At 44.5% G+C, this 27,001-nt stretch overlaps 1 protein-coding gene across 1 annotated transcript in view; it reads left to right on the forward strand.

Moving 5' to 3' along the window:
• Positions 1-21,877, forward strand: part of dscama (Down syndrome cell adhesion molecule a) — a gene marked incomplete at both ends in the record, with an annotated part of 242,599 nt that extends 220,722 nt beyond the window's left edge. Inside the window, 7 exons of the mRNA XM_084320475.1 lie at positions 10,898-11,074; positions 11,172-11,202; positions 11,898-12,013; positions 15,935-16,084; positions 17,568-17,765; positions 18,456-18,758; positions 21,492-21,877. Of these exons, the coding sequence (XP_084176601.1) occupies positions 10,898-11,074; positions 11,172-11,202; positions 11,898-12,013; positions 15,935-16,084; positions 17,568-17,765; positions 18,456-18,758; positions 21,492-21,877 (1,361 nt within the window). The remainder of the gene's footprint in view (positions 1-10,897; positions 11,075-11,171; positions 11,203-11,897; positions 12,014-15,934; positions 16,085-17,567; positions 17,766-18,455; positions 18,759-21,491) is intronic.
• Between the last annotated feature and the right edge of the window lie 5,124 nt (positions 21,878-27,001).

Genomic DNA, 27,001 nt, shown 5'->3' on the forward strand with positions numbered 1-27,001 from the left:
GGGGCCTCTATGGTCGGGGTAGTCTGGGCGTTGGGGTTAGACATACTTTTACTTTCTAGTTTTACCGCGTTTACTGTTAGTAGAAGACTAGGTTGTTGACTGACAGCGTAAGCCTCTAAGTACTGAGGGAGCCGTCGTTCGCGCTGCGGGCGTTGGTTAGGAGGATCGTTTCGTGGAGTGTTCATCATAGGCCATTTCAATATTAATAACACTATATTAATATTACACTAATTACCCTCCGGCTCGAAGGACCAATTGTAACTGAGGGGTACAATTCCCTGACTGTATTACTAGATATGATACTTACTACCACTACCTTTGTACTTAATATTCGGCCACCCAGTACACGGCATAAATATATTATCATGAACACTCTCACGTAGATGAAACGGATCCAACACAAATGTACGAATTAGAAACAGGTCTTTATTTCCTACACAGCGATGGTGTGTAGAATAAGCACTTAATCACTTAATTACATTTATGAATTGAAATAGTATGCACTTTTATGGCAAGGAGTATTCGTCGGTATATCAATAGATAATGTCCAATCTCTGAAGGCGCAGGTGGTAAATATACGACCTGGAATAGTTAAGGAATAACAGCAATGATACTTTAATGATTATAGGCTGGATACACTAGAGGGGGTTAATCCGGTCGCTTGTAAGCCGACAGGAGTAGGAGGGGGGGGGGGGGTAGAATCCAGCTGCCTCGTCCGGCCAAGGGTATCCCAGGTGAACCCACTGTAGTGCCGTTCAATGCGCCGGCGATCCTTGGACCACAGATGAAAGCAGGTGGACTCTTTGTGGGCCGGCTCTCTCCGGTCCACGGGGGAGAGATGTGGAGAGACCTCGTCTTGCAGAGCGTCTCCTCACCTTGCGTCCTCTCCAGGGGGGGGGTTCCAACACACGGTAGTGTCGGGGGTCTTTATCCATAGAATAATCAAAGTATCCAAAGCATAATCCGTGCCTGGGAAGGCGGGCTGTCGTCGGTAGAATAATCCGGTATACAGGTCCACTCGCTCGTCGGCTCTGGGGCTCCTCGGGTGCAGCTTCACATAGGGTCAACCACCCTGGGTAAGCAGCCAGTTCTCTGCCCGAAACGATGGGGTACTGACTACGGTAGTATTCTCACCGCACGAAGCACTATATATTAACAGACTATTATTAGCTTAATAGACTACGTCCAACTCGACGATATAGTGCCAAATATGACTATTCAAATATTAATATACACGATGTCTCAATACCGATGGTAGGCCGAACTTGGCCTTACTCCCACACGTGGCATCGCGGGGAGGCTTTACGTCTGTGACTCTATTGGAGGGTAAGAAACTGGACTGAAAAGAAAGTCCTACTTTAGTAGCGCAGTATATATACGCACTATGAACAAATAGTCCCATTAGTGGTGCGGTAGCCAAATTCCTACGCGGAACTAGGACTTGTTCGTACATGTCGAGCGGTACGTTTGAACTGGGTCTGAGGGGTATGGCAGCCTGGCACCAAGGTCTCGACCAATAGTAGAATGGAGACTATTATGGGATGTTCAGTAGGCTAAAATGGATATTCAATGCATATTGTACAAGGAATATACAAGGGATATCAGGGAATATTAGAGAATATACAAATACAATTAAATATATATATATAAATAAATATATATATTCGGTTTAATCTGGCCCTTCACAACAGTAGCTATAAGCTAATTTCCATCTGTAGTCCCTTTGCAGGTTGAACACAAAACATACGAAGACAATGAACAATAAAGACAATAACACATTTACATAATCATGCAGTACAAAGACCACATGTTGGACCAAATAAACAACAAAAACATAAACAAATGTACATTACCGTATTATAACAAAACTCTGACATGACAATACACAGGACTACACACATTGACACTGTATGGTGACTGCTCTTGAATGTACATGTTATGTACAGTAGGCAATATTGCGTGTATGTTTGTATGTGTGTGTGTGTGCGTGCGCATGTGTGTGTGCATGCAGGTGTCTGTACATGATCATAGATGGTCACAAGTCTGGTTTGTCCTTAGCTGCATCTTCAAGTGATTCTTAAAAATAAGAAAGCTTGAACACTCCCTGACTGAGAGTGGTAAGCTATTCCACAGGGCACTTCCTCTAACTGACAGGATGTTTTGACCAAAAGTGGTTTGTCTACGAGGTACTTCATAATCCCCTCTAGCCGTGGCCCTAGTGACCCGAGAGGTGGATGTGCTGGTTGAACATCACATGTGAGATCATGCACCTAGCAGAGCTCTGGGCTCATCGCTCTGTTAAAATGGGTGTCTTGTGTTAGTCTTCCCCCAGCTGTTAACAGCTGCAGCTCTGATCAGTTGGGCAGTAAAGATCCTCCCACATTTTATGCTGCCTCTAGTGGTCTGGGGTGTTTTCTTTTCTTTTTCTTTTCTTTTCTTTAACCTTTATTTAACCCGAAAAAGTCTCATTGAGATTAAAAATCTCTTTTACAAGAGCATCCTGGCCAAGATAGGCAGCAGCACAGTTACAATTTCACATTTACAGACGAATACAATAAATAAAAAAATTAAAAAACATATAGGGAGGTGTAGTGGTTATGTCATTGTTGTTTCCGGCCGGTCCACCTCGCTTGAAATTGCAATGTATTTCCAATGGACACATTTCTAAATCGTCTCGTTTAAAACAAATAAAGCATGAACATTGGCATGGTGTACCTTTCTGTGTGTATTCATCCACAATCTATAGCTCAACATGAAACAATTCGCAATTAATCATAAATAAATTACGGATAATTATATTTCAACCAAAAATTAAACAATAATGTTATTGATAGAAGGGAACTCATTTTGTGCAAAAATGGAAAGCTTGCCAATGTTCTGAATCATGAGGCAGAATTATTACAATAGCCGATAATAAATTTTCCCAATGATAAATCCCTATACGGGTGGACTGTGCGGGAAACTAAAGTGACGTCAGGCTAGCTCCCTATAGCAATTAATACTAAAAAACAAGGACAATTTTCTTTGCTGCTCTTCATGATGCATCCATCCCCATGAGGGCTCATTAGTTCAATCATTGTGTTATCTACCAAGGGTGCGAGGAAACACAGGTGATCAGTGTGTGTGTGTGTGTGTGTGTGTGTGTGTGTGTGTGTGTGTGTGTGTGTGTGTGTGTGTGTGTGTGTGCGTGCGTGCGTGCGCGCGTGCGTGCGTGCGTGCGTGCAGGTGCAGAGGTGCGCTCCGTATGTACAGTATCCTCACCAAGCCACCTGCATCAGGTGCTGTATCGTTAATAAGCTATTTATATGGAATTCGTTAATCTATTCGTTAGTCTATTATCCACTATGGCTATATCCACACAATTGGGTTTAGTTCTTATTTATTTAGTCATTTGCAGTGTGAGAGTCGTGACTATAAATGTAAAACGTAATTGTTAATGATACAAAATATTGTCGTATTTATTATTATTATAATAATTGTATTCTGTGAACACAATCACCAACGATTTCTCGCAAATGAAGCTGTTAAAAACTCGGGCACATAAATACATCCAGATATAGTCGTATTTATTATTATGATATTTATTTAATTCCGAGGATGTCTGTAGAATCAAAGTGAACACAATCACCAATGATTTGTCCCAAATGAAGCCGTTAAAAACTTGGGGCGCACACCAGTCCGACTTACAACTGCCTTTTTGAGTACAGTACCTAAATCCTGTTCGTAGCTACGAATGAATCCGAGCATGAGGTCCAATGAGTTTATCTCTTTTAAGTGGTGCTTGACAGAATGGCAACTGGGTATTACTGCCAAAAGATCATAGTGATAGCAGCACAGAGGTGGCGGCGTGAGGGAAGACGTTTTGCTTGGGGGCCGCGAGGTGCTGAGGCTTCCGCTAGTTGTTCACCACATAATTATGACTTGAACATTCAAACATTCAACACTTTGCATTCATGGACACAAACAATAGTATTACATGTTTTCTAGTATCATTTATACCAAATCCTGCTCAGACCCTTCTTCCACAACCCGTGTGGAGTAATTATAGCCACATAATTGTAGTGTAGTCCTGGAAGTCCACTCCTCTGTGTGCAATGAATGATTTTAAATGAATGAATGATTTTATTTCGGTCTTCCTTTACAACGCAATGTACAGTAGTAGAAGATGTATAAAAGAAAGAAAATGACTGAAAAGGTGTAGGCTGAAGCCGAGGCTGTGAGGTTTTGCCCGCTGCTCACTACCTTTTCTCTGTTTCTTTAAGCCTATACTGTTTATTTCCCTTCTATACTGTTTATTTTCCCTTCTCACTCACTCTCTCTAGCCCCCACCCTCTCGTTCCTTACCCTTAGTGGCCACACCTGTTCGATATTCTATTATCTCTCGCACCTGTGGTGGCAGGCTAATTAGTCCCCCTGTGGGCTTTAAATACCAGGGCGCTTCCCCTCGTTTTGGCGTGGGGTCGTGTTGTATACTTGCCGAGTCATAATTCTCTAAACATCTAGACTCTTTCGGGAGATCCTCTGTCTGCCTATTCTGTTCCATTCTCCGGCGTCGAGATGTTTGCTCCAGCCTTCGCCAGCTGTCGCCGTTGCCTGTGGGGGAGACTGGTCTGCGCTCCCTGTACTTCCACGGGAGGCACCCCAGCGTTCCACTACAGACCCCCGCAAAGCTGTTCGTCCTGACGCACATCCAGACCAGCGCAGACGCTCTCCAGTCCTCAGCGCGCAACGCGCATCTTCCAAGGACGCTCGAGCTTGGCACGCTCTCCAGTCCTCAGCGCGCAACGCGCATCTTCCAAGGACGCTCGAGCTTGGCACGCTCTCCAGACCAGCGCGCAACGCGCATCTTCCAGACCTTCGAGCTTGGCACGCTCCTCCGTACCAGCGCACTGACGCGCATCTTCCAGACCTTCGAGCTTGGCACGCTCCTCCGTACCAGCGCACAAGACGCGCATCTTCCAGACCTTCGAGCTTGGCACGCTCCTCCGTACCAGCGCACTGACGCGCATCTTCCAGACCTTCGAGCGTGGCACGCTCCTCCGTACCAGCGCACAAGACGCGCATCTTCCAGACCTTCGTGCTTGGCACACTCCTCCTCGCAGACGCACCCCGAGGCGTCTCTCTGTTCCGACGCGCACACCAAGGTGTGGCGCGCACTCTGTTCCTCGGCTCCGACAGTGGCTACCCGGTGGACGACATCCTCGCCACCGCCACTGTTCCAGCTCCCTGTTCCGACGCGCACACCAAGGTGTGGCGCGCACTCTGTTCCTCGGCTCCGACAGCGGCTACCCGGTGGACGACGCTCTCGCCACCGCCACTGTTCCGACGCGCACACCAAGGTGTGGCGCGCACTCTGTTCCTCGGCTCCGACAGTGGCTACCCGGTGGACGACATCCTCGCCACCGCCACTGTTCCAGCTCCCTGTTCCGACGCGCACACCAAGGTGTGGCGCGCACTCTGTTCCTCGGCTCCGACAGCGGCTACCCGGTGGATGATGCCCTCGTCACCGCCACTGTTCCAGCACTCTGTTCCTCGGCTCCGACAGCGGCTACCCGGTGGACGATGCCCTCGTCACCGCCACTGTTCCAGCACTCTGTCCCTCGGCTCGGACAGCCAGCCACCCGGTGGCGATGCCCTCGCCCCGTTGCTGTCCCTGTACCTTTACGCATACGCTGGGTGAGTTTTGATTGTGATGTCACTCACTCAGCGTAGTGCCCTTGCCCCCGTTCCCGTTGCTGTCCCTGTACCTTTACGCATACGCTGGGTGAGTTTTGATTGTGATGTCACTCACTCAGCGTAGTGCCCTTGCCCCCGTTCCCGTTGCTGTCCCTGTACCTTTACGCATACGCTGGGTGAGTTTTGATTGTGATGTCACTCACTCAGCGTAGTGCCCTTGCCCCCGTTCCCGCTGCTGTCCCTGTACCTTTACGCATACGCTGGGTGAGTTTGATTGTGATGTCACTCACTCAGCGTAGTGCCCTTGCCCCCTTCCCGCTGCGTTTCCTGCACCATTACGCATGGGTGAGTTTAGATTGTGATGTCACTCTCCCAGCGTATTGCCTCTGTTTTTGGTTCTCACTTAGAATAGTATTTTTGGACTTTACATCTCCCCCTGTGTGTTTGTCACACGAAGATATTATTACTTTGTTCACTTTGTTATTTGGACTGTTCTGCACCTGCTCTGTTTTTTCCCCCTTGTGCATTAACTATCTCCTCTGTCCTGCAGAGCGGCCCAGATGATTTCCACCAGTCCTCCCAGTTCCTCCCTGTTTCCCAGCCCGCCTCCGCGGGCCTCAGTCCCCCCTGTTCCCTAGTTCTCCCCTTTCTAGTTCCACCTAGTTCCTGGTCCCAGTTTCTCCCCTTTCTAGTTCCACCTAGTTCCTGTTCCCTAGTTCTCCCCTTCTAGTTCCACCTAGTTCCTGTTCCCTAGTTCTCCCCTTCTAGTTCCACCTAGTTCCTGTTCCCTAGTTCTCCCCTTCTAGTTCCACCTAGTTCCTTGTCCCTAGTTCCCCTGTCCCCGTTTCTCCTGTTCCCTAGCTCTCCTAGTCCCTAGTCCTCTCTCCCTAGTTCTCCTTGTCCCTGGTTTACCTAGTCTCTAGTTCCTCTGTCCCAAGGCGTTCCCTTAACCTTCCCTTAGGCGTTCCCTTACTTTCCCTTAGTGTTCCCTTTTCCTGCCCGCCTCTTTAAGGCACCTTCCTTCCCCTCATATTATATTCCTGTATTTGTGATTCTCCCTTAAAGGGACAGTGCCCTTTTCCCTGTCTTTCCCTGTTGTTCAATAAATATCTGTTTCTTGGCAAACCATCATACCTGTCTTGTGTTGTGCGATTGGGGTCGGTTACAAACCATAACAGTACGACCCCACCAAATCGACGACCCCAGCCAGCACAGACGGTGTATGTTGAGTTTGCCTTTTTTTCTTGTTCCCTCTAGCTCCCCTGTTAGCCCAGTTTAGCTTCCCTGTTAGTCCTGTTTAGCTCCCTTGTTAGCCTGTTACTCCCCTGTTTAGCTTGTTAGTCTCCCCGGTTAGCTCCCCTGTTTTGCTTCCCGTTTTGCCCTGTTTGACCCCCCTGTAGCTAGCCATGCCCTGGCAGCTAACCCAGTCCCTCAGCAGAGCCCCTGTCTGCTAGCTTAGCCCCGGCTGCTAGCACAGCCTCTATGTTTATGCAGCCCTTGCTGCTGGCATAGGCCCTGTAGCTAGCCATGCCCTGGCGGCTAACCCAGTCCCTCAGCAGAGCCCCGGTCTGCTAGCTTGGCCCCGGCTGTTAGCACAGCCTCTATGTTAATGCAGCCTTGCAGCTGGCATGGGCCCTGTAGCTAGCCAGGCCCAAGCAGCTAACCCGGTCCCTCTGCATGGCCTCCACTTTTTTGTGTAGTTTATCCCACTGCTAGGACTGCCCTTTCAGCTAGCAAGGTCAGTTTTTCTCACACAGCTAGGACTGTCCTTCCAGCTAGCTTGTGCTCTCATGCTGGTCCAGCCCTGTCTGCCAGCCTAGCTCCGGCAGCTAGCGCAGCCTCTATGTTGATGTAGCAGTACAGCTAGCATAGGCCCTGTAGCTATCAGTGCCCTGGCAGCTACCCTTTCCCTCTGCTAGCCTGGCTCCGGCAGCTTGCGCAGCCTCTATGTTGATGTAGCATTACAGCTAGCATAGGCCCTGTAGCTATCAGTGCCCTGGCAGCTAACCTTCCCTCTGCTAGCCCTTTCCCGGTGCTTCCATGGTTACCCCTTAGCTACCCTGCTTGCCCCTCGTTTCCTCTAGACCAGTTCCTCTAGACCAGTTCTCTAGACCAGTTCTCTAAACCAGTTCTCTAGACCCAGTTCCTCTAGACCAGTTCCTCTAGACTAGTTCTCTAGACCAGTTCTCTAAACCAGTTCTCTAGACCAGTTCTCTTGCCCAGTTCGCTAGACTAGTTCTCTAGACCCAGTTCCTCTTGACCAGTTCCCCCAGTTGCCCCTCTGCTACCCTAGTTACCCCTCGGCGACCCTGTTTCTTTTGCTAGCCCCACTCTTGTGGTTGGCTTCCCCTGCTGGCTTGGCCAGTACCTCTTGTTTTGCCCCCTGCCACTCTGTCTGTATTTGTTTTGGGTCGCCGGGTGGCTCCCGTTGGAGGGGGGGATACTGTGAGGTTTTGCCCGCTGCTCACTACCTTTTCTCTGTTTCTTTAAGCCTATACTGTTTATTTCCCTTCTATACTGTTTATTTTCCCTTCTCACTCACTCTCTCTAGCCCCCACCCTCTCGTTCCTTACCCTTAGTGGCCACACCTGTTCGATATTCTATTATCTCTCGCACCTGTGGTGGCAGGCTAATTAGTCCCCCTGTGGGCTTTAAATACCAGGGCGCTTCCCCTCGTTTTGGCGTGGGGTCGTGTTGTATACTTGCCGAGTCATAATTCTCTAAACATCTAGACTCTTTCGGGAGATCCTCTGTCTGCCTATTCTGTTCCATTCTCCGGCGTCGAGATGTTTGCTCCAGCCTTCGCCAGCTGTCGCCGTTGCCTGTGGGGGAGACTGGTCTGCGCTCCCTGTACTTCCACGGGAGGCACCCCAGCGTTCCACTACAGACCCCCGCGCAGCTGTTCGTCCTGACGCACATCCAGACCAGCGCAGACGCTCTCCAGTCCTCAGCGCGCAACGCGCATCTTCCAAGGACGCTCGAGCTTGGCACGCTCTCCAGTCCTCAGCGCGCAACGCGCATCTTCCAAGGACGCTCGAGCTTGGCACGCTCTCCAGACCAGCGCGCAACGCGCATCTTCCAGACCTTCGAGCTTGGCACGCTCCTCCGTACCAGCGCACTGACGCGCATCTTCCAGACCTTCGAGCTTGGCACGCTCCTCCGTACCAGCGCACAAGACGCGCATCTTCCAGACCTTCGAGCTTGGCACGCTCCTCCGTACCAGCGCACTGACGCGCATCTTCCAGACCTTCGAGCTTGGCACGCTCCTCCGTACCAGCGCACAAGACGCGCATCTTCCAGACCTTCGTGCTTGGCACACTCCTCCTCGCAGACGCACCCCGAGGCGTCTCTCTGTTCCGACGCGCACACCAAGGTGTGGCGCGCACTCTGTTCCTCGGCTCCGACAGTGGCTACCCGGTGGACGACATCCTCGCCACCGCCACTGTTCCAGCTCCCTGTTCCGACGCGCACACCAAGGTGTGGCGCGCACTCTGTTCCTCGGCTCCGACAGCGGCTACCCGGTGGACGACGCTCTCGCCACCGCCACTGTTCCGACGCGCACACCAAGGTGTGGCGCGCACTCTGTTCCTCGGCTCCGACAGTGGCTACCCGGTGGACGACATCCTCGCCACCGCCACTGTTCCAGCTCCCTGTTCCGACGCGCACACCAAGGTGTGGCGCGCACTCTGTTCCTCGGCTCCGACAGCGGCTACCCGGTGGACGATGCCCTCGTCACCGCCACTGTTCCAGCACTCTGTTCCTCGGCTCCGACAGCGGCTACCCGGTGGACGATGCCCTCGTCACCGCCACTGTTCCAGCACTCTGTCCCTCGGCTCGGACAGCCAGCCACCCGGTGGCGATGCCCTCGCCCCGTTGCTGTCCCTGTACCTTTACGCATACGCTGGGTGAGTTTTGATTGTGATGTCACTCACTCAGCGTAGTGCCCTTGCCCCCGTTCCCGTTGCTGTCCCTGTACCTTTACGCATACGCTGGGTGAGTTTTGATTGTGATGTCACTCACTCAGCGTAGTGCCCTTGCCCCCGTTCCCGTTGCTGTCCCTGTACCTTTACGCATACGCTGGGTGAGTTTTGATTGTGATGTCACTCACTCAGCGTAGTGCCCTTGCCCCCGTTCCCGCTGCTGTCCCTGTACCTTTACGCATACGCTGGGTGAGTTTGATTGTGATGTCACTCACTCAGCGTAGTGCCCTTGCCCCCTTCCCGCTGCGTTTCCTGCACCATTACGCATGGGTGAGTTTAGATTGTGATGTCACTCTCCCAGCGTATTGCCTCTGTTTTTGGTTCTCACTTAGAATAGTATTTTTGGACTTTACATCTCCCCCTGTGTGTTTGTCACACGAAGATATTATTACTTTGTTCACTTTGTTATTTGGACTGTTCTGCACCTGCTCTGTTTTTTCCCCCTTGTGCATTAACTATCTCCTCTGTCCTGCAGAGCGGCCCAGATGATTTCCACCAGTCCTCCCAGTTCCTCCCTGTTTCCCAGCCCGCCTCCGCGGGCCTCAGTCCCCCCTGTTCCCTAGTTCTCCCCTTTCTAGTTCCACCTAGTTCCTGGTCCCAGTTTCTCCCCTTTCTAGTTCCACCTAGTTCCTGTTCCCTAGTTCTCCCCTTCTAGTTCCACCTAGTTCCTGTTCCCTAGTTCTCCCCTTCTAGTTCCACCTAGTTCCTGTTCCCTAGTTCTCCCCTTCTAGTTCCACCTAGTTCCTTGTCCCTAGTTCCCCTGTCCCCGTTTCTCCTGTTCCCTAGCTCTCCTAGTCCCTAGTCCTCTCTCCCTAGTTCTCCTTGTCCCTGGTTTACCTAGTCTCTAGTTCCTCTGTCCCAAGGCGTTCCCTTAACCTTCCCTTAGGCGTTCCCTTACTTTCCCTTAGTGTTCCCTTTTCCTGCCCGCCTCTTTAAGGCACCTTCCTTCCCCTCATATTATATTCCTGTATTTGTGATTCTCCCTTAAAGGGACAGTGCCCTTTTCCCTGTCTTTCCCTGTTGTTCAATAAATATCTGTTTCTTGGCAAACCATCATACCTGTCTTGTGTTGTGCGATTGGGGTCGGTTACAAACCATAACAGAGGCTTATAATTGCCTACCCTTTTTACATTACATTATTTACAAACAAAACAAAAGGTTACAAAAGTAATCATAGCCACACAGACGAGGTCGTAACGACAGCAGCAGTAGTCCTGGAAGTCCACTCCTCTGTGTTGCAGGTACCATCGCCCCGCTGGTGAAGGCGCCCAACGTGAGCGAGGGGACCTCTGGGGGCGGCGACGGGCTGAAGATGATGGTGACCATCTCCTGCGTGCTGGTGGGCATCGTGCTGATCTTCATCGGCTTGCTGGTGCTGAGGAGGAGGAGGAGGGAACAGAGGCTGAAGAGGCTGAGAGGTGAGAGGGCAGCATGGCTTACATCTTGATGGTTGGATAATACCTTTATTCTCTGGACAGTGTGTGAAATTACATTTCGCCTTTGTTTGCCTTATAGATGCGAAAAGTTTGGCAGAGATGCTAATGAGGTAAGAAGAATGATGTACAACTTACAGCAACTTACAACTTACATTGTATCTAGATGAATGAATGAGTTTATTTATTTACATGAATTAAAAACAAATGAAATAAAACAAAATATGTTTACAAAACAACAAAGTAATAAACAGATCAAAAAACAAAAAAGCTAAATGTTCGAAAAGGAGTAGGATGAAGTGTAAACTTATAACCCCCTAGATACATATCTTGTTCTTTAGAACTGGTGGCGTTCCCAAGCGTTTTTTATGCAAAGTACCCCGAAATATAGCTGAATAAGATTTTGAACAGAGATTTTTCCCAGTGACAAGATTTGTTAGGTATAATTTTGTATAGAATTGCATAACCTTTGCATAAGCCTTATGCAGTAAATTATCTCTTTGTGTACATTTCTCTTAATTAAATAATAGTGGGAAAACCACCTTGAACCTTCACAAGGACTCCCGGGGGAAGCACTGCTTTAACCCTTTCACTACCACACTACCAAAGGGTTAACCCTTTCTCTGCGACAATACAGAAGGTTCACAACCACACTACAGAAGGTTAACCCTTTCACTACCACACTACAGACGGTTACCCTTCTGTAGTGCGGTGTTAAGATACATCAGAAATAGAATCACACCAATATACTGTTCGCTTCTACAAACGCTGTACGTAACATAAATTTACTTTTGTCGTTGTTCCCCAGTAAAAACACACGTCCAGCGGAGCCCATTAACAAGCAGCAGCAGACCCTACGCATGCACATCGACATCCCCAGAGCCCAGCTCCTCATCGAGGAGAGAGACACCATGGAGACCGTCGGTAAGTGCCTGTATACCTACAGCCATATGGGACAGGCTGCTTCTTCCCAGTGAGCTGTGATGAACAAAATCTATCTCCCTTTTTGTGAGGTAATGAAGCTGTTTGTTTTGTGAGGTAATAAAGCTGTTTGTTTTGTGAGGTAATGAAGCTGTTTGTTTTGTGAGGTAATGAAGCTGTTTGTTTTGTGAGGTAATAAAGCTGTTTGTTTTGTGAGGTAATGCAGCTGTTTGTTTTGTGAGGTAATGAAGCTGTTTGTTTTGTGAGGTAATGAAGTGTGTTTGTTTTGTGAGGTAATGATGCTGTTTGTTGTGTGAGGTAATGAAGTGTGTTTGTTTTGTGAGGTAATGAAGCTGTTTGTTTTGTGAGGTAATGAAGCTGTTTGTTTTGTGAGGTAATGAAGTGTGTTTGTTTTGTGAGGTAATGAAGCTGTTTGTTTTGTGAGGTAATGAAGCTGTTTGTTTTGTGAGGTAATGAAGCTGTTAGTTTTGTGAGGTAATGAAGTGTGTTTGTTTTGTGAGGTAATGAAGCTGTTTGTTTTGTGAGGTAATGAAGCTGTTTGTTTTGTGAGGTAATGAAGTGTGTTTGTTTTGTGAGGTAATGAAGCTGTTTGTTTTGTGAGGTAATGCAGCTGTTTGTTTTGTGAGGTAATGAAGCTGTTTGTTTTGTGAGGTAATGAAGCTGTTTGTTTTGTGAGGTAATGAAGTGTGTTTGTTTTGTGAGGTAATGAAGCTGTTTGTTTTGTGAGGTAATGAAGCTGTTTGTTTTGTGAGGTAATGCAGCTTGTTTGTTTTGTGAGGTAATGAAGCTGTTTGTTTTGTGAGGTAATGAAGCTGTTTGTTTTGTGAGGTAATGAGGCTGTTTGTTTTGTGAGGTAATGCAGCTTGTTTGTTTTGTGAGGTAATGAAGCTGTTTGTTTTGTGAGGTAATGAAGCTGTTTGTTTTGTGAGGTAATGAAGCTGTTTGTTTTGTGAGGTAATGAAGCTGTTTGTTTTGTGAGGTAATGCAGCTGTTTGTTTTGTGAGGTAATGAAGCTGTTTGTTTTGTGAGGTAATGAAGCTGTTTGTTTTGTGAGGTAATGAAGCTGTTTGTTTTGTGAGGTAATGAAGCTGTTTGTTTTGTGAGGTAATAAAGCTGTTTGTTTTGTGAGGTAATGAAGCTGTTTGTTTTGTGAGGTAATGCAGCTTGTTTGTTTTGTGAGGGAATTGATTGATTGATTGATTGATTGATTGATTGATTGATTGATTGATTGATTGATTGATTGATTGAAAATTGTATTAACAGATTGCAGTATGGGTACAATACAGTACGGCTCAATACAAACAACTGCTAAGAGGATGCAGACCAGACAAATACTTTCATCTTGTTTACATAAGGGTCCTCCATTTTCAATTAATCAAGACATTTAAGACATACAACTACAAGACATACAAATATACAGTACTGTCACTACTGTGTAAGAAAAAGAGATCATAAAAAAAGATATATCCAAAGGGGAAGAAACTGTACATTGGAGGGGGTTGGGGGGGGGTGCTGTTTGTTTTGTGAGGTAATTATGTTGTTTGTTTTGTGAGGTAATGCAGCTCGTTTGTTTTGTGAGGTAATGACGTTGTTTGTTTTGTGAGGTAATGAAGCTGTTAGTTTTGTGAGGTAATGAAGTGTGTTTATTTTGTGAGGTAATGAAGCTGTTTGTTTTGTGAGGTAATGAAGCTGTTTGTTTTGTGAGGTAATGACGTTGTTTGTTTTGTGAGGTAATGAAGCTGTTTGTTTTGTGAGGTAATGCAGCTTGTTTGTTTTGTGAGGGAATTGATTGATTGATTGATTGATTGATTGATTGATTGATTGATTGATTGATTGATTGAAAATTGTATTAACAGATTGCAGAATGGGTACAATACAGTACGGCTCAATACAAACAACTGCTAAGAGGATGCAGACCAGACAAATACTTTCATCTTGTTTACATAAGGGTCCTCCATTTTCAATTAATCAAGACATTTAAGACATACAACTACAAGACATACAAATATACAGTACTGTCACTACTGTGTAAGAAAAAGAGATCATAAAAAAAGATATATCCAAAGGGGAAGAAACTGTACATTGGAGGGGGTTGGGGGGGGGGGGTGCTGTTTGTTTTGTGAGGTAATTATGTTGATTGTTTTGTGAGGTAATGCAGCTCGTTTGTTTTGTGAGGTAATGACGTTGTTTGTTTTGTGAGGTAATGAAGCTGTTAGTTTTGTGAGGTAATGAAGTGTGTTTATTTTGTGAGGTAATGAAGCTGTTTGTTTTGTGAGGTAATGAAGCTGTTTGTTTTGTGAGGTAATGACGTTGTTTGTTTTGTGAGGTAATGAAGTAGTTTGTTTTGTGATGTAATTAAGCTGTTTGTTTTGTAAGGTAATGAAGCTGTTTGTTTTTTATTTATAAAGCCATAATTAGAGATTGTCCAAATTATATTAGTTCTTTGTTGGAAAAGACTAGGGATGTCCGATATTATCGGCCGATATTGGCATTAAAATGTAATATTGGAAAATATCGGTATTGGTTTTCAAAACAAAACAAAAATGTATATATATTTTTTTTGTTTACATTTATTTAAGCTTTATTTACCCAGGCAAGCAAGTAAGAACACATTCTTATTTTATTTATTGTCAAAAGTATGCATAATGTTGTGTTAATTCCACAACAAGAGATAATGTTAATTACCTGAAATTATTCCGTTTTTTGGGGGGGGAAACCCCGCATATATCGGTATCGGTTGATATCGGTATCGGAAATTAAGAGTTGGACAATATCGGTATATCGGTATCGGTAAAAAAGCCAATATCGAACATCCCTAGAAAAGACCACTGGACCCTGTCGTACACGATCCAGTTTTTGGCTTACACTTTTAGAGTGCCTAGAGTTTGTACTGAACTTGGTAGATCTGCTTTAAAACAGTGTTTTACTGCATTTCACTATAAATCGTGCCATTCCTCGCCTGGATCAATAATCAATCGGAAATCAACGCTAGATTATCGGTATTATGTTTCATCATGCATGCATGAAAGGGTGGGGGGGGGTTTCTATGTTTCGATCACCACCAACGGAATACGTTACACAGTACATTACAGACACGCTCCGATCGCGGGGAAGGAATTATCGGATCAATGCAAGATTGATAACATATAGCCCTTACCTTGTCTATGATGTACTGCAAAAAGAAGATTCCAATGATCTGATTGCCATTCCAAGTACTGATCGCGATCGTGTTTCCAACGTAATCCAGCATTGAACATGAACGGGGGGGGGGAGGTGACCCTCATCGATGCATCCGTTATAACCGCTTGCTCTGCCTGAGTAGTTAGCACGCACGCCGCAGCTCGGCCCAGACACCAAGGCACATCGTTTCAAATGGAGTGCAATAGCGGCCGCAAGGCGTTAGGCGGCGGTATTGTACGTTTGCGATCTCAGACCCATTCCCAATGATAACATCAGGCTGGATGGATGGATTATGAAGGGAAATATCGAATAAAAGAAATAACGATGAAAACCCTACTTTTCTCTGGGTTTGGCGCCCAACGTTCGGCGAGTTAACCCGACTTATGTCGGGTCTGGCGTCCAATGTGTTAATGACCAATCAGGTCACCACAATATGTAATTGTTTTTAAATTATTACCTCTGTTTTAATTCTTGGCTATTTTATTCTTTTAAAAATATTTTATTTTTATGTATTTTAAAATGTGCTCTTAATTATTCTGATTGTCTGATGTCTTTATATTTATGAACGCACTGTGACACTTGTGAATGTAACATCTCAACGGCACTGTAAATGAGTTTAATTACTCAGTGTATTATCGAGTATAAATAAAGATTGAATGAGGTAATGCAGCTTGTTTGCTTTGGTAGTAAAACGCCTTCTTGTGGATCCTCTCTCTCCCTCAGATGACCGGTCCACTGTGTTGTTGACGGATAACGACTTTGGCGAGACACAGAAGCAGAAGTCGTCCACCGTCACTCACACAGTACACTACCAGTCTCTGTCCCAAGCTACCGGCCCGCTTGTGGACGTATCCGACGCCAGACCCGGAACCAGTAAGTCCAGTACGGATTCTTTTTTTATTTTTTATTTTTTTTACTTTGGTAGAACTTAAAACGTGTTCTTTTTTTTGGTTGTTGAATGCCTGTGGTTTTTTTTTCTCTTTCTCTGATTCCATTCCATTCCAGAGGCCACCAGATACAGTAGGTAGCCCTGTTGTTTCCCTATCATCACGCCATCAGAACAAACATTCACTGCTAACACCCAGTCCCTCAGCAATGAGCTTCCTTTTTTAGTCAATTCAACACAAACAACAAGCTTCACTTTCTACACCCACAAAAATTACTTTCTGTCCACATTATACAGCAGATTTTCTGCAACAGTTGTCACTAGTTGAGGGCAAGACCCAGAATATCTGACAGATCATTAGGGTTGGACCAGGATTAGATGTTCACCTGGACTGGTTTAGATGGCTGTTGAGAATGTCGACCACTACCCAAATCTATATAATGACATTCAATTTGACTAGTAAACAACATGGAGATTCAGCGACCACAGGTCTAGCACTAGGACCAGAATTGTATTTTCGGACCAAGTAAGCAAGTTGGTCGCACAACAGCCCAGGAGTTGTTTACTTCTGCGGATTGTGATAAGATAAGATAAGATAAGATATTCCTTTATTGATCCCCTTGGGGAAATCCAGGCATCATAGCAGCATGGGGGAGGGGGGAGGGGTAGTAAAAAGAAAACAGTGTAAACAATATAAAAAATCTATATAATCAATATAAGATACGACCTTGTACTACAGTATATAAGCCTTGCCTTCATCTCCTCTTTCACTGTTCTTTCTAATCCGAGTCAACATGTCAGACATGATATGATATTCTATCTCAGCAGCCCAGACAATAACTCTGTGGCCTTCACCTAACTTCAGTACTTCTCATGTGTTTTGTGTATCTAACCAAAAAAGAGTGAACAGATTCAGATTCAGATTCAGAGTTTTATTTGCCACATGGAAGTTATATAAATCATAGTTTTCATACAAAAACATAAATCCAGTTCTACCATGGGCAAAAGGAGCAGGAAGAAGAATAAATTATATTGTATAATTACCTGCCCCCTATTCCTGAACTAAACAAGTAACACTTGATGGTCGGCGTACAACCTAATTTACACAAAATAATAATTCATACAATATACAAAGAAACAAACAATCCACAGATTAAACAAGACAAAAGAAAAAAGGAAAGAAAGAAAAGAAAAGATCTCACTATTCAGATTCATATTTGATAATGACTCAATATAAAATTTGTATAATTCTTTTTGAATTGACAAATATTATTACACCCTTTAAGACGAAGGTTACCACCTTAACCCATATTGTTATTCTAGTAGTGACAGACATTTTTGCCATAAGATTTATATACACTAATATGTGTCCACTCATCATCTTCAGTGTGTTTGTAAAAAGTATACCAGTGTGTTCCTTCCTGAGGTGTTAGGTGTAGTAACCCGTATTGTTCTTCTCTCTCCTCATAGATCCCACAGCACGTCGCACAGCCAAAGCCGGCCCTGCCGCTCGTAACCGCTACGCCAGCCAGTGGACCCTCAACCGCCCGCACCCCCCCGTCTCCGCCCACACGCTCAGCACCGATTGGAGGCTGCCGACACCAAGGGTAGCGGGCTCTGTCGACAAGGAGAGCGACAGCTACAGCGTTAGCCCATCTCAGGACACAGGTAAGCAGCGTGCTAGGATAGACAGACACGCGCTATGACCAATGGAGGGGCAGCGCGGTGGTGCAGTGGTTAGCACTGTTACCTCACAGCAAGAAGGTCCTGGATTCCAATCCAGTTCCCCCATATCATAAAAAGACATGCATGCTAGGTTTCCTGCCACTGTCCTTGACCGAGGTACTGGCATTACAACTGGAGTTGTTCCCCGGGCACCGCACTGTGTGTGGCTGCACACTGCTCCTAAATAGTTAGGATGGGTCAAATGCAGAGGAGGATTAATAAAAGTAATAAAGTATACATTATGGGCTATAACGTCTTAACGCTAACCCCTCTGACCTCTAACAATTAGAGTATAGCAGTCGCTGCTAGAACTTTAACAACCCTAACAAATGCTGTTGCTTAACACTTTCCACTCACCCTTCCACTAACCCTGTCTACTCACCCATCCACTAACCCTGTCTACTCACTCTTCCACTAACCCTGTCTACTATACTCACCCTTCCACTAACCCTGTCTACTACTAACCCTTCCACTAACCCTGTCTACTACTAACCCTTCTACTAACCCTGTCTACTACTAACCCTTCCACTAACCCTGTCTACTACTAACCCTTCTACTAACCCTGTCTACTACTAACCCTTCCACTAACCCTGTCTACTACTAACCCTTCCACTAACCGTGTCCCGTGTCCAGACCGCGCGCGCAGCAGCATGGTGTCTACGGAGAGCGCCTCCTCGACCTACGAGGAGCTGGCCAGGGCCTACGAGCACGCCAAGATGGAGGAGCAGCTGAGGCACGCCAAGTTCACCATCACCGAGTGCTTCATCTCGGACACGTCGTCGGAGCAGATGACGGCGGGCACCAACGACTACACCGACAGCCTGACCTCCAGCACTCCGTCCGAGTCGGGCATCTGTCGCTTCACCGCCTCCCCGCCGAAGCCTCAGGACGTCAGCCGGGTCATGAACATGGCCGTTCCCAAGGCTCACAGACCGGGTGAGGCGGCATTGCTAACTGAGCTAACTGATGCTTACTGATGCTAACTGACGCTATGCTAACGGCTAACCTTCTACTATGTCTTGCCTCACCATAATGCCGTTAACACTCTCTATCCTATGAACTTTAACCTCCTATAGAACACTGACATCTGCAACCCCTTTGCTTGACTCTAAGCCCTAACACTGGATTGGTCCAGATACAGTGTTGAGATAGTTATTTTAGGCCAGGCTTTTTAACTTCTTTGTTTAAAAAATCTTAGAAAATCTACAACGCAAAAACACTCACATATAAATTACCTAAAACTCAGTTTTCCACTACAGGGCTGCGGGGAGCTCACCATGGTCCTCGTTGCAAAGAAAATACTAAAAACACGGTATTAAAAAGGGAAAAAAAGTTTCAGTGACCTAAAATGCAGTTTGTGTGTGGAACGAAAGGCCTTAACCGCATAGAAAAAGCTACAATATCAAAAATACCAGTGTGAACTAGGCCTTAGTAGATAGTAGTAGTTTTACAGTTTTAAGAACAGTTTGAGCCTTTTAGTTTAGGTTTAGGTTTAGGAACATACTGTAGCAGCCCTCCACTACAATGTCACTCAGTCCCTGGTTCTCAAACCTTTTCACATCAAGGTCCCTGGAATTGACACATAATAGGTCAGGGAACCCCCATCTGAGAAGATTTTGTTTCAGGGACCCCCATCTGAGAAGATATCTATCTCGTTGTTTTCAATTTTCTGTTTATACTATATTTTAACTGTTTTATTTTTATTACATTTTTATTCTGTATTTTATTTTATTATTATTAATAATTATAAAAGAAAATTACTATGTTTTAACCCTGTAGCACTTTGGGATCCTAGTGAACGAAAGTGCACTACAAATACGATTTATTATTATTATTTATTATTATCGACCTATCAGTACCTACCTACTTACCCACCCATATCATTTCAGTATGAAACTGAAATTATATTAGGGTGACAAGGGAGCTAATGCTGCATTTGCCAATGGTACATCTATCCAGCGAGGATAGAAGATGACCCTCAAGCTTTTTTTTTTTTTTTTTTGTATCCTTTATTTATCCAGGAATGTCCCATTGAGATACAAGATCTCTTCTTCCAGGGAGTCCTGACCAACACAGCACACAACAAGTTTCAACATAAAACAGGGCATTAAACAAAAAACATACAATTCAAATATAAATACAGAGGGTCATTTGTGCAGTGGCAAGGAGCATAATCACATCAACAATAGCATCAGGTAAAACAGTTACATGTTTCATAAAGGGCTAATCGTAGCATACCTTTAAAAGCATTCACAGTAGGAAGTGCCTGTAGACAAAGTTTCACTTGCAGCGTATTCCATAAAAAGGGAGCATAGTGCGAGAATGCAGCTTTACCAAGCTCTGCATTGCTGTTAGATTAATTGAATGCCTCGGATGAAGAACCATATAACTCCATTTTCAGTTCTCAGATGAGCAACGTTTTCATTATTATCAAAAGAAAATAGCCAATTTCATGTTGTGTTCATTCATAGTTATTCTGAACCAATCACGTTGTCAGAAATCTGCATCAGCCAATGGGAGCTCGTTGTTTGTGGCAAACCTCCCTACAATGGTGCCTCATAGTATATTGGGCAGAGAGCGACCGCACTGAATTTAGGCGAAATCTACAGGCGCAGCATGACAAAGTGTAGTAAAATAAACATCTAAATGTGTATTTTGAACGTTTCCTTTCCACTAGTCTGAAGAAAGACATGTTATGGAAGCAAAATAGCTAAAAAATAGCACTAGATTCTGCCTTTCTTTTGCCAGCATTTGGAACACATAACCAGTCGGTTTTTCTGATTGATATTTTTTTTCTTTTTTTTTTGCCCCACTGTCACCTACCCGCGAGTTTGGGTCGCGACCCATAGTTTGAGAACCGCTGTTATAGACAATAGAGGTTGAGCACCTTCTGGGTGATACAGTATATCATATTCACACTCAAAGTGATTTAGTGATTTACAATTGCAAACACATCGGAAAACAATTCAAAATGGAGTTGTGTGGTTATTCATCTGAAGGGTTAAATTGTTAACAGTCAATGTCAGGACAAGAACACAGGAAGAACAGCTTGCATGTGTCTGTGACGATACTTAATGGACACTGAGGACATTCACTGGAATACCACTTTAACAAGGAGACAAACCAGTGCTTAAATCACCCATCAAGGTGGGACAAACTTCAGTGCAAGTTTAAATGTTGCTAGGGGTCAATAGAACTCTGTAGTCACTTCTGTGTGTTGAACAGTGTGTTGAACAGTGTGTTGAAATACGCATACAAACATCTTGGCTGCTTATTATAGGGACTATACCATATGTATAGATTTTTTTTATTGTAAATGTGCTCACTCAAAATTACTGAAAATCCAAAATAAACAAAATACTAGAAGTAGATTATTCAATGTGTATGAAAAAATAGTACTCAAAGATTCATACGGTAAGAAGAGTATGTAAAAAAAAAATCAGGATGGCAGTTTGATTCCTTCAATAAACTGTATCATGCCGACATGTTTTAGAGGTACACCTTTCTCAGGGCACATGATCTGTAGAATTGAATCGCCAACAGGAAGAGTAGTTATAGTTACTTGCCACCTCATGTTATTTAACTTCACAGTGGGATTCCCCTCTTTTTGTAAATGCTGTTTCTCCCTCAACTATAACTGTGATCTGACTTTTGTCCTCCGACCTGCAGGCGGCGAGTTGGTGCACCTGCCTCCGTACCTGCGCATGGACTTCCTGTTAAACCGAGGCATGTCCAGCTCCGGGTCGTCAAGGGGGACGGCCAGCGGGGAGGGAGCGGCGATGGGCCAGACCTGTCTGGAGCCCCAGAAGAGTCGCTCGCTGAAGCGACCCTCGCGCATGGCGCCCCCTACACCCACGGAGGCTCCCCAGGCCGGCAGCAGGGACCCCCCTGTGGCCCAGTGGCAGCCCGGCTCCGCGGCCACACTCCCCCACAGAGAGGGCTCGGAGCTGGCCCAGGCCGCCAAGCTCAGCACCTCCCAGGAGTCCCTGTTGGACTCGCGAGGACACCTCAAACAGAGCAGCAACCCCTACGCAAAGTCCTACACGCTGGTATAACAGCAGGGTGGCGCTCAGAGCCGGACTAGAACTCACTCTTAAACACTGGACGTATAACACTCAAGTGCAGTAAACTGACTTTCACCACGCAGTTCTGTATATATATGTCCCCTTACTCCAAGGACGGGGTCACTTTTACTAATCTCCTTTTATTTATTTTAGAGCTTTCTTTTATCTCGTTTTTTTTTTCACTCGAGACAAATTCACTCTTGGGAAATTACTCCAAGCGGAGCTTGCCAAACTAATTGAGTAATGAAGCAGCATTATTTATTCTTGATTATTGTTAATTATTAATAATTAATCAGTGATTATTCATTGTTAGTTGTCAGATATTAATAATTATTAATGATTGATTACCAAAATGATCAATTATTACCGTTACTGTTCTTTTTCTTTTTTTTCTGGAGTGGAAGTTGATTATTTGGAGTGATTTTTTTTCCTATGGAATATCCTTCTGAAACACTGAATGAAACTTGGGAGAAATCATGGAATGAAAGCAATTGACACCAGTCCAAACTTTTCAGCTGCTCTCAAATTGTTACTTTTTTGAAGAAAAAAAAATCTATTTCCTATGGATGCATGGGGACTGACCAACTAAAAGACAATGAGGATTACGATCGTGGCTGGACAGCCCAGCATTTTGTCACACTATGAAATGATCCAATGTGAAGATTTATTATTCTTATTACTATAAATATATATATAAAAAAGAGAAATCACTTTTATTTGTGGATATTACAGGGAAGAATTGATTTGGTTTAATACAGTCCTTAGTCATGTTTGCACATATCTCGTTTTGATTAGGAAAATGGAGTCTCTGTTGATCTTTCTCTGTGTCCCATTCTCCGATGGTGCAATATGAAAAAAAAGAAAAGATATGAAAAATTATATGAAAACTATTTGCTCTATGCTGTACTGTACTGATGAAATGATTATGTTGTGAGAGAATATACACGGCTGGACATACTCCAGCTATGTATTCAGGTGTAGTTTACCACTGCTAATTTGCCAGGGTGGTAAATGATGTTAGCTAGAACAGGGATGGTTAGAAACAATGGTTTGCACTTCACAACACCCCCCCTGACTAAAGTGTGTCCAGAACATAGCCCCCCTATTCTCAGTGCACTAGGTAGAGCCTTCAAGGCTCTCACTTTACTCCTCAGTAGATTTAATGTCGCTGCAGCGATGAAGCTCCTCTACAGGGAAAAAAACGTGAGACAATCCAACAGAATCCCCCATCAAACCAAACCTAAAGTCTGTGGGAATTATCTTTAAAAAATAATAATTTTAAAGTGTGGATATAATAAGCTGTTATTATTATTATTATTATTATTATTATTATTATTATTATTATTATTATTATTATTATTATTATTATTATTATTATTATTATTATTATTATTATTATTATTATTATTATTATTATTATTATTATATATATTTTTTTGGTCACCGTCTACCCTGGTCCGTTTCTGTTCTGTTTGTCTTGAGTTATAGTTCCTAAAGGGAGAATTTGATCAAGGATGCTGTGAGGTCATTACGCCAGTTTCTATGATTAGTTCTATGATTAAATTGTCTTCATTTATGATTATTCGTTTTTAACAACAACAAACAAGAGAAATGTCACTTTTTTATTTTTAACATGAGTGTTCACCATGGTGGCACTGGAATAAAGAGAAACTAACACACGGTTCAAATTTTATGAATAAAATGGCTGTTCCCCAAAGTGAATGAGTGACAGTGGTGTGGAGATGCTCCTTCATGGCTTTCTTCTTCCAACATGGCTGCGCCGCTGTCTCGTCCGGGTGGTCTTCTTCCACATGCTGCTGTCTCGTCCAGGTTTGATTTGATTTGATTTGACTTTTTTTTTTAAATACAAGTTTCCAGAAAACATCAAGGATGCTACACAACAAAGTCAAGACTTATTTCCATTGTGGTCCTTGGTCTCAGACAGACAAGCAATGCAAAACATGACCACAAATAACAATTTGACAAACTACATAGACATGTACATTATGACAACATTTTCATGCATTTTAAAATCTAGTTTTTAACATTGTCGAGGAGCCATGATTTGACTTTTTTCTTAAAATTGTGTCGGCTACTAATGCATTTTAGCTGTGAAGGTATACTGTAGCAAATTCCAATTTGTGGCTCCCCAGAATTTAAAAGAACATTGGCCCATATTTGTTTTGAACCTTGGAATACACAGGTCGGCAATGCTGGCTCTGGTGTTATGGGTATGCATGTCTCTATTCCACTGAAAATAATTTGTAAGATAAGTGGGGGCCCTATTATTATAAATGTTGTGAACTATATTGAGCTGAAGTTGAAAGGATCTGGCTTCCAGAGGGAGCCAGCCCCAACAACTGGAAGTGCTCTGGAGGCTAGTCGAGTTAATCGGATGAGTTTGTTCAAGCCTTTGATGATCACCTCTTATAGAGGCCTTGCATGGAATGTTTGTGTAGCTTTCTCTCTTTCTCCAACATGGCTGCCTCCTGCACATTTACATACATTTAGCTGACACTTTTATCCAAAGCGACTGACAAATTGACAACTGATTGGTTTCTGTGCAGTGGTCGAGTAATATTACTGTTCCACTTGGTCACAAGATCTGGTAGTAATACACCAATGTCTCATACAGTACATCAACACATAGCAAACGTTGTTTTGGTTTACTGTAGCAGTGGTTTCTTCCAACATGGAGGATTAATGGCCGTCCTAAACATTCGGTGCAATGCCACTATTATTATATAGTTAATTTAAAACTAAAATATTATTTGCAGCAATGTTATTGATAGTTCTGTAAGCACTAAGGTTGGTCAGTCAATACATTCCTTGCCTGCAGGTGGCAGTGTTGCTCCTCACTTCATTCCATACCTGGTAACATTCCCTTCCAACCAGAATCCTTAAAGGTAAAGCCTAATTAATTAATGTACCATATTCACCAATCTGAGTGTGACATAAGAGCAAAATGGCCGCCATGTGTCATTTTTGGAAATGGTTAAAGGTAGGAGCACCAAACATTACAAGGCTAAACAGTTTAATTCAGTATATGTGTTTAATAAAATTTTGTTTCAGATTATTAGGCTATTATCATTAGTTGTAGTATTGTATTTGTGCCTATGACAAGTCTTGACAGACACAACAAGTTAATGGATTCCTGAAGGGCTTGACATGTCCCTTAGAGACACAACTTCCAAGTACTCCAATGACTTCCAAGTATTCCAATGCCTTCCAAGTACTCCAATGCCTTCCAAGTACTCCAATGACTTCCAAGTAATCCAATGATGTCCAAGTACTCCAATGCTTAATTGTTGGTCCTTTATAGTCTGATCATAATTCATTCAGTTTCCTGTTACTCATACTCCAATCGCCCTACACTCCACACAAGGAGGGGAGGGCTAGCTTTCACTTATGGTTAATCTGCAATAGGAAACTTCATTATAAAAAGCCACCTCCACTCACTGATGAAGACCCCAACCCCTTCACAACTGATTAAGACCCAGACCCTTCACAACTGATGAAAAACTCAATGAAACTGCACCTCTCTGTATTTTACTCTCACATTTAATCTCAAACCCAACCTAGGATAGTGATTTAAACATTTTCTTTGAGATCTCAGTGACTAGATTTGAATGCCATCCATAAGGGAACCCAGTGTGATCGAGTATTCTAATTGGAATCTTACATCCACCATAAAATCCCAGTAATAGAGGAATTCCATCCTTTTTTTCTTTTCTTTTACAATTCACAGTAGTTCCTGTGTGCTCCAGGACAGGACAGACTTATTTGTGAACACGCACAGCAGCTGGCGTTGCAATATCACGAAATAATCCATCTTGTCAGGCTTCGAGGTATGTGGTTCAGTCAGACCAACCTGCAGCCTTTCAGGAGCTACTGGCAGCTACGGGTGTGGTTTAGGTGCAAAGACAGTGAGAAGATGGAAAGTTAACACTTTCACTGCCACACTACAGAAGGTTAACCCTTTACTATCACACTACCGGGCGACGGTTACAGGGGCACTACGTTGGTAGGCGAGTGCTTTTCCGACAGCCTCACTCAAACCATAACAATAATAACCACACATTACCTTAAACTAATCATATCCGCTAACCTAAATCTAGTTCGAATCAAACCTAACCTTATACCCTAACCATATCCGTTAAGCGATACCATAACATGGGTGTGTGTGTGCATAGTGTAGAGGTGAATGCCCTTGACTATACTGTAGCGACATCTGATACATGTTATTTGTTGGGGGTTACCTCCCCCTGCTGGTAGTACACCTGAACTGCACCTTCCTACCTGGCATGTCCTTTTCACACACTATAACGAAGGTTATCCTATAACCCTAGTTATATGAGTAGATAGCGAGCGCTCTGCTCTATGGGAATCCCCTTTAGCATAGGGCTACTTGAAAGAATTTAGCTACAATGCACCTGCACCTGTCCAGCCACGCCCACTCTCGCCCATGCACTTAAGAGAGGGGTGTGACTGTACTTCCGCTCTTCCCTATTCTTGACCGTTATCCGGAAGACAATTAGGGGTTCTCAGTGATTGAGGAGAAGAGCGCTCGCTATCGTAGATAGCTCCTGCTCTGCTCTATGGGACATAGGAGCGGAGCAGGGCGGAGAGCCCAACAAATGCACCCGCTGAGGTCCCCTACAACCATCAGAACACTGGGGAGGGTCCAGGCCCCCCCACCCCCCCTAGTGAGGGGTGGGGGGGGGACAGGACACCGACTGTGCGAAAGAGGGGACAGCACCCAACAAACGCAGAGGGTGAGCAGGTCGCAGGATAGAAGGGACTGCGACTACCCGAGCGTGCACGCCGCCCGCCACCAGGGAACGTACGTGAAAACATAAGCCTGTTGTAGCTGAGGGGCTACACAACCCTGACTGTATTTAAATAATGAGCTTGACAAATACTAAATTATTAATTAACCAATATTAAATATAAACAAAATGGCGGACACTCATTAAATGGGAGGGGACAGGGATACCAGGTTGAATAATCACATTTAATGTGTAACATAAACAAATGAAAATAAATATAAACAACAACAAATATAATGGGGTTAATAACATTTTCTTATAAACAGTATCCTAATTATTATACAAT

Source organism: Notolepis coatsorum (assembly GCF_963971535.1).
Source record: "Notolepis coatsorum genome assembly, chromosome: 8".
Classification (NCBI taxonomy): domain Eukaryota; kingdom Metazoa; phylum Chordata; class Actinopteri; order Aulopiformes; family Paralepididae; genus Notolepis; species Notolepis coatsorum.